General features: G+C 41.2%; 1 protein-coding gene across 1 annotated transcript; it reads right to left on the bottom strand.

Moving 5' to 3' along the window:
• Positions 1-567: 567 nt before the first annotated feature.
• On the bottom strand, positions 568-8,296 carry LOC133269971 (glioma pathogenesis-related protein 1-like). Its single transcript, XM_061454751.1, has 6 exons — positions 6,130-8,296; positions 3,714-3,959; positions 3,193-3,305; positions 2,353-2,435; positions 1,039-1,065; positions 568-953 (listed from the first exon to the last, which is right to left on the bottom strand). The coding sequence occupies exons 1-6, from the start codon at positions 6,307-6,309 to the stop codon at positions 709-711; spliced, it is 894 nt and encodes a 297-aa protein (XP_061310735.1). The 5' UTR covers positions 6,310-8,296; the 3' UTR covers positions 568-708.
• Between the last annotated feature and the right edge of the window lie 265 nt (positions 8,297-8,561).

Below are 8,561 nucleotides of genomic sequence, written 5' to 3' on the forward strand. Positions count from 1 at the left end.
CTTCCCCCTGCTGTTTTTCCTCCCTGCTCCCCCACCTTCCCTGTCTGCAAGCTCAGCATGGCTGTCACCCAGATTTTGTATTTCAGATTTTGTCACCATCTCACATCCTAAAATTAAGCTCTCCCCATTAACACCCCATCTTAGTCCTTGCTCTGTCAACTTCCCCGGTATTGTAGCTATGGAGGACAGAGCTTAACTCTGGGAGGAGGAGAACAGAATAGTACACCTGACAACAGAGTAACTTTAATGAAGACTGATATATACACATAGGCTAAACACAGTAAAAGACAAGCTTTACTCCTTCTGTTCATAAATAATACATATAGTTAGATCTCCATTATCTGGGGAAAACAATGTTTGGGATAATTTAAGGTTAATGGAGATGAGTTATTACTTCTTTTTGATACAGTGTGCCACTGCAGACATGTCTTTGTGATGCCCCAGGTTTCCAGGAGGCTTGTTAGCATGTATAGTAATATATAATCTATATGTGGTCCCTCTATCAATCTACTGAACCAGATATAAATGGCTTGTACAGACATAGGAGCGTGTGCAGCTACTGCCAATAAATTATGCTAACTCTGCCTTGAGTGGAGAAGAAGCCTTTCCTGTGGTGGATAAACATCAGTAGGATAATGGAGAGATAACCAAGTGTTTTCTTATATTTGTGCAATTCTCTGAGAGTAATACAGAGCAATAAGATCATTATTAGTACCTTAATTGATCATTACTCATTAAAAAAGTATGTGGAAACCACTTTTGTACTAAAAGAACAGCACCAGTACTCAGTACCAAAACCAGTGGTCTTAAAATTGAAACACAAAGACAGTATTGGTCACAAGAGGGATGCGGCTGCTCAGCAGGTGGGATGTGGGGTGGTGCTGGAGGCCTGGGGGGCCGGGGCCGTGGCGGCTGGGGCTGTGTATCCCACTCCGGATGCCAGTAGGCATAATCTAAAACAGTGAAGAAACAGGCATTAAGACTCATCAAACTTAGCCATACCTACAGGAAAGCAATTAAGAGCAACTTGATACGTACTTATCAGCTTCTCACGTTCTGCATTTGCTGAAAAGAGATCAGAAGAGGAGATGAATGCGAGTATCGCTAGGTGGTGGCTCTTAATGTAAAGAGTAAGCCATTGCTAGTGCCCTGCTCACTGCAGTGATAATGCCAGTTAGTGCCTAAAACATCCCGCAAGGAGGAAGCATGTCAACAAGAGCAGGCTTCCGGCTGGTGTGCGGCTCTTATTTTTTATTAAATTACAAGAGATGCAGGAAAGAGGCAGTTGTGTCAGGAAGAATTTGTGTCATGGGAAGGAGGGAATAGCAAATTAAAACAAACCATGGAATTTATGTAAAATTGATAAACCAAATTTAAATAGTTACAGACAAATATAACTAATAGGTTTTTAGCAAAAGTACACCTTTACTAAGACCTTTGATGCATTTTCAGGATTGCCTATGTGCATCCTATCGGAACTGCTGATTTGCCTTGTAGGAGAACATGGTAAAATGGGTTGTAGGATCTAGCACATAGTTTTTAAAAGCTCTCTTCCTCCTCACACTCCCCCTAGTCTTTGAGATGTTCCTAGTTTTCCTGTGATGCATCAGTCTGAGACCTCAAGATGAGTCAGCCAGGATATCACAGAAGGAAATATGAGTACCAAATGCTCAATTATTTCTACAGCTGAAGCTATTTGGAGCCCGTATTGTAGAGACCATCCTTATTAATCCTCTGTATAGAATTCATATTTGATTTAAGACATTGTTGCATGTCCTTTATTCTCTGTTTATTTAAAACACTATTTCTGACTAGTCTGGGACTAAGTGTAATGACATAAAGGTCCACAGCTGCAAATTGCTGTGGAAAAACAAGCTCTCACTGCTATAGTTCAGAAAATTGTAGAAGTTAGAAATAAGTGTGCTTTTCAGTAGTGTTGTCATTGATTCAGAGCTATAATCGCCTGGAAAACGTGACAGGACAAACTAGACAAGCAAGAAAGCAGAAGTTAAATATACAATTTCTGCTAGGAAAGAAGAAATACAAGGGGAATATTTGTCAGGGCTAGAGTTTTAGCTTTGACTTCCTGATCAGATAAAAGGCAGGCAGCAGTCTACCTGATACTTCCTTTTATCAGAAACTTTGGTTTCTACCTCTAAGAGCCTTCAACAGAAAAGTATTTCAATTCATTTCTTCTTATACTATTCTTACCAGGGTTTGATACAGCTGTTCTGTGCTGCACTACAGACCCACTATGTACTTACTACAGATCATCTCATCGTCATTTTTGCACTCATAATTATGACGCTTTTATTTCTATTCAACTTTCTTAGTTGATCACTTTGGTCTTACCACAGAGCTTGTCTACACACTTATCGCTGCTGCATCCACTGCATGGTTGCCCTACTTTATATGGTTTTCTTGGGTAATTCCCCCTGCAAAGCAGAAAAACAGTATTTTGCTAGCTCAGCCATTTGAAAGCAATTTAAATACATGGTTTCATCAGACTGTTAGGATAATTTTTCATGAACAGCTATTATGGGGGGAGGAAATCCCTTTATGAGAAAATGATCACTGCAGTTGTTTGAAATTCTTTTAGATCAGAATAAAGCTCTCACTGGCATGGGGAGCAGCTCCCTGGTGCCTCTTGAAATTAATGAAACTTCTCAGGAAATACCGTATTACTCACTGTAAGCACAACAGTCTGCCTCTAGTCCCTCCTTTCCCAGCTGTATTTTGAAAGCAAATACATAAAAGGTAAGCCCAGAAATTGCAGGGTATGAGATAAACTAGAAGACCAACTGATTTCTTCAACTAAAATGTCTTGTTTGAAGCTTGGGTGGGGCGGTAGAAAGATGTAATCTTGCTGAAGCGCAAAGCTTGCACCTTTTCCTGCAGAGACTGAACTGATTTTGTTCCACCATCTTGGTTATGGTGAGTGCTCTCAGCTATGTTCTGCTCTCCTGCCCTTTTAGAAAGGGATTTTCTGCAGCTGTGGCTATGTCCAGCAGCTCCTGCTCTCAATGGCTGGGGGAAGCTTCCCTTGAACTGGTGACATATGGATGTAGCTTCTTCTCAAGTTTGTTACAGCTGCTCCCATCATTGTTCCATCTGACACCAGGTCAGTTCTAGGATATTTTAATAATACTAACAATAACAATAGCAATAACGATAATGTTACAAGTAACTTACGCTGGCCCATAGTCACAAACAAAATGTGCTGCTCTGAAAAGTCCTGGAAAATTTTCAACTGTATTGCAGAAGTGAACTGCACAGCCAACTTTGTAACTGTCTGCCCAAACAACCTGAAAGGCAAAGAGAAACGTAATGTACCCGTTCAAAAACTGAAAATACAGCAGCATTAAGGGAGGAAGGAGAAGGGGAGGATCTTGTGGAAACTCAAAACAGCTGACACAGGGGCAACATCAACAACCCAAACAGCAGCTGAGACAAACAACTGAATGATAAATGCTTTTCCATTTATTATCTGGCTCCCCTGGAAACATGAAATCGTCATGGGATAACCCCTTTCACCATACAGGAAATAGGACTTGGACATCCCTGGGACTTGGAATATTTATTTCCAGTCTCATTCAGCAATAAATCGGGGGTTGTAAAATCTTGCTGTAATTCCTTTCCAGTCTGTTCCATGCCTGTACTTGACTTATCTGTGTAACCATGAGATTATAAACCATTGGGCATATAAGACTCACCTGGGTGTAGTGACCACACATGCCAGCGCACTTGTTGCTGTCAAAATCATAGCTGCTGACTTCGTTAAACCAGTCACTGAGAGCTGCATCCACAGAGAAGATGGTAGCTGTGCCAGTCCAGATGTTTTCTCCAACAGGGGTAAACCTGGGGTGCACCCTCCCAGGCATTTTAAGGTAAATGTTGTGCTTAAACTTGCACTTCTTTGCCCATGCTTTGGCAGTCTTAGCTAAAGCAGTGTCCCAGGACTGTAGAAAAGGAAAAAAAAACCATAATATAACATGCACAGCAGTGACTTAGCTGAATTCAAACATTTTTAAACAGAAACTTTAGGATTTTTTTCCCCTTTTCTACTTCCCATCCCTGCATCCAGTTTCTTTCTCTGACTTGACATTCCTACTCCCATAACAATTTCTTTTTTCTTCTTTCTTCCTTAGATACTGCAGGACATGTAGGATCTATCCGCTGACCTGTGGTATATGGGCTAAACTGCAGTCTGTAAGCTGCTGCACCTGAGAGTAGGTAACTGGGTGAAACTCCCAGCTGTAGAGGGGTGTGAAGGACTTTGCATCTAGGGATTAGCCCTTTGCCCTTAACACTAAACCAAATAGGAATTCTGCTGGCCAGGATGGAGAGAAAACTCACTCCCTTCCCCAGCCCCTTTTGCCTCTTTGCTCTTCATTGAGAAGTGTGGCCGAAGCAAATAAAAGGCTCACTCACCTCTCCTGGGTTGAGGAGGAATTATTCTTACACTGAGTGGCACAGTGAGAATTTGAGAAACTAGTCTGGGAGATTTGCAGAAAGACTTCATGCCACTGGATGACCAGGCAATATAATAGCAGGTAAAAATGTAAAATTCAATATATAAAAAGTAAGTTAAGGGATGTGTGAGGAAAAAAAAAAAAAGCACAATTTTGACTTTGTGTTCATAATGACAAGTTTGGAGGTGGTTATTACCACTTGTAAATCACTATTAAAGAGTAGTCTAAAAAAGCAAATGAAGTGTTAGAGATTCCTTGAGAAGGGATGGAAAATAAAACCAGGTGTATAATTACACCACTGTGAGAAGTCCTGTTAAATGCTGTGTGCATTAAAAAATGGACACTAGAACTGGAAAGGACAGAGAGAACATGGAAGGTGATGATCATCCTCAAGTATGTAGGGCTTTCATAGAACAACAAAGAGTGCTCTGCAGCTTTGATCAGAGACAGATGGACAGTTTGTGTCAAGTAGGTAAATAAGCAGTTCGTTAGTTGCTCCTTCCAATACAAAGACCAGAGACTATCAAATGAAACTAAGAATTAACAGGTCAAATCAAATGGAAGGAGATATCTTCACATAACTTGCGCTAAGGTTGTGCAGCTCTTTGCTACATGATGACAGGGATGATAAAAGCTTGCGTGAGCTCAAGGCTGAAAAAAAAATCATACAAGAAAAATCCATCAAGAGCTTTTAAATACAATGTGATACCTTTGATTCAAGAGGTTTCTATATATTTATCTTGCTGTTATTCCAGGCTTGCTGGATTTTTGGTCTCAGCAGCTGAGTTTGTTCTTGTACAGTAGCATTTTAAATGAAACACTGATTTTTAAAATAGCAAGTATTAAAATAATGAGTAGTCCAAGCTACCCCTTTACTGTGAACTTCCTTTCATAGAAATGATTCATACTGTGCATGCGGTTATGCATTTAACTTCCTTTGCAGCTATGCTGCTGGAGGGCTCAGAGGAATGACATGAACTGACGGGGGCTACCTCTTTCAGCCTCCTATCTACCTTCTTCTGTATGTATTCCATCAAACAAGCTGAGACTTATCCGTAGTCTGTTCTACTATTCATTGCATTTATAGGAAGCTCTGTCTTCCAGCCCAGATATTAATATCCCTACTCTTCAAACCCTGCTACAGCAAATGACAAGGAGGTATCAAGATGGATGTCCTGGCAAATCCCTTTCTTCAACATATTCTAGACTGAGAGAAACAAGAGGAGATGCTAAATTTGCAACAAATCCTTTTGTGCTGGTTGCCTATTCAGAAGCTCTTTAATACCAGCTTCCCTGTATGAAACCTGGACTAACATAAAACAGATTACTATCTCTCATAGAGAGAAGCAAATGAAATGCTGAGAACTGAATACCTTTTTTTTTTTTTTTTTGCAAGACAGCCCTTTGTTCTGTCTTTTCTTCTGAAGCTTAAAGTAGCAATCCATCCCTAAAAAGGGAATTCCCTTCAGATTATTAACACTTAACAATACTGTGAAAATGAATGTCTTTTATATTTCTTATGAAGCATTAACATATATAGTAGGTAAGCCATTGACAGACATGGAAAGTAGAGCACAAAATAAATAAAGAATAAAATGGGCTAAATCAGCAGCACAAGATCTATTGATTTTCAAACAGATCATGAACACCACCTTACCATGCGAAACATGTTGCTGGCTGGTGGATTCACTTTGGATCGAAACGTGTTGTGAGCTCTCACACAGTCTTCAATGAACTTTGCATCTTCTATGTCAGGCAAGGGATATTGTAGATAAGCATGACAGCAAGCAAAGAGATCCAGTAAGAACAATGCAGCAAAGAAAAATGTGATTTTCATAATTCTTCAATGCTTTCAGTATTGTTTTTAAATTTCTAAAAGAAATCAGGTTGAGATAATACTGGCAAGCAGTTCCTCAGAGGATGTCCTCTCGGTGTTGAAGCACTTGAAACTGTCAAACTAACAGGAAGCGAAATTGCTTCATAAAGTACAGCTCTATCTGACATTATCTGATTGCCTGAAATCACTGGAGGAGCTTCCAGTGCTCCTGGAGAATGGCTATAGGATTAGCACTTCTGTTAACATTCCAGGACTGATCGCTTCTTGGGGCAGTAGGATGGCCTGGGCTGGGATTTATATTGTCTCACCAACTGTTCTACAAGCTGGTTGAGGCTTTTTCAAACCTAAACCAAACTGTATAAACATGCAAGAGCATAGGAACAGCCATGTTTTAAAATAAGGTCTTGTGACTCAGATTTAGATAGGTTTACAGAGAAAATATGTTGTAAACTATTCATGAGTCTCACTCTTTGCTCAGTTTTGCAGGTCAGGTCTTATCCTGCTGAACACTTGTGGAAATTATGATTCTGGTGTTGCATGATGGCTTTTCCCTGTTAAATAATACCCTTGATTTGCTTCAAATTGTAACAATCTGTACACCTTATTCAGGCAGGCTGAAGGATCTGTAGTCCTCCAGCACCATCACAGCTACATCTATTTAGGCTATTAACAGGAGGCATATAATGAAATATTTCTGCGTGTATGTGTTTATGGATGACCACACATTACTAACTCTCCACACCCTCCTCATAGCCCTGCAGTGATTTGTTGACCATTTTCATGAAGGCAGGGGCAGCTGTAGAAGGCAAAAAAGCTGGGGGGGGGAGGGGGATGGAAGAGATCCTGGTGCTTTGGATCTTTTGGGGAAGAAACAAAAAGAGGACTTCCAGTTATTTTTGTTGGACAGGCTTAACACAGCCCTTACCAATAAACAGTCCTCACAGGCACAAGAGACCTGGACAGAGAGGGAACTGAAAAGTACTATCTTCCCCTTTTCTTTTACAATAGTTTCCTGTATTTTGAAACTCTCCCAGTAAGGTCACTGTTTTTTTTCTCTAATAAATTATTTGTTTAAAAAAGACCAAGCTGAAGCAGTCAGTGAGAGGAGACTGGCCACTTTCTCTGTGGCCACAGCAAGCTGGGTGCAAGAAGCTTTTAGTACATCAAGGTACTGATGATGTGATAAAAAGATGCTTGCAGCACTACCAGTCATCTCAAACTCTCAACTCCCTTGGCAAGTAAAGAGAAGTAGGGGGTGAAGCACTCACCCTGACACAACCCCAGCCCCAGGCAGTACCTACACTTGCAGCCCAGCCATTGGCTTTTAGCTCTTATTGCTTTACCTGCTCCTCTACCAGCGGTTGGCTGTGGCTCCATCAACCTCCAGAACATGTATGCGATGGTCATGATCTCACCTGCACTTACTAGATCCAACTGCTGACTCTGCCTCTGGTGTACAACTAACAGTGCCAAGGTCCCTTGACTACCAGCTGTAGTTTCTGTTCTCTTCTGCTCTCATGGCTTATTCCAGAAACTGTGTGTGGACACTGGCAGAGGTGACAGGGCCCTCAGCTGTGGTGGGACATTTTTCAGTGTACAGGAGGTCAGACCCTTGCTGGTGTTGATGACTGCTGGTCAAACTGGGATGGTGAAGCAAATCTCGGGAGGGAGGCTTCTTCCTGTGGCTGCCAATACCTTCTGTATAACCCGGGGACAGAGGTTGTTCTGTCAGCTGCTTGCTTCTGGGTTACCAAAGACCCTCCATTCTGCCATGTTCACTCCTGAAGCCCACAGGGTACCTTCCAGGTGCCACTGGATGTGCCACTCTCCAGGTAATGGAAAGATACTTAGATGAAATTGTGACAGTTTACATCATTAGGGTGAACATCCCTCTCCCCTCCTTCCAAACTGAACATAGCCTGCCTGCAGTTTTGCTCCTTTGAAAGTCACCTTGCCTCTTTTCTAGACCAGGACCAAGTTCAATTTACTGCCAGTTATTCTTTCTCCAGCTGAGTCTTACCTTGGAAGTATGTTTTCTCTTTCTTTTTTCTTTCCTAATAATGCTGTACAATCTAAAGCTTTTGGGCAGCTAGATGTAATGTATATATAATACTATATATTACAACCACATGCAATTTGCACTCAAACTGCACCATTAATTTAGCAATGCAGTGATCTTGCAGTTATAGATGCGTGCAGTTGAAATGCTGTGCTTGGAAGCTGAACGGAGATCTTTATGAAGCAGTGAATTT

Source organism: Pezoporus flaviventris, unplaced genomic scaffold, assembly GCF_033815535.1.
Source record: "Pezoporus flaviventris isolate CSIRO_AGI_PZ_B2104156 unplaced genomic scaffold, CSIRO_AGI_Pfla_v1 ptg000016l, whole genome shotgun sequence".
In the NCBI taxonomy this organism is placed as follows: Eukaryota; Metazoa; Chordata; class Aves; order Psittaciformes; family Psittacidae; genus Pezoporus; species Pezoporus flaviventris.

Bases quoted from the DNA above. Each gene is read 5' to 3' on its own strand.
- LOC133269971 (XM_061454751.1), bottom strand. From the start codon at position 6,309: ATGAAAATCACATTTTTCTTTGCTGCATTGTTCTTACTGGATCTCTTT. The intron at 3,960-6,129 runs GTAAGGTGGTGT...CCTTTTCTACAG, and splicing joins CCAGCAACATGTTTCGCATG to TCCTGGGACACTGCTTTAGC. The intron at 2,436-3,192 runs GTAAGTTACTTG...TCTGCTTTGCAG, and splicing joins GTTTGTGACTATGGGCCAGC to GGGGAATTACCCAAGAAAAC.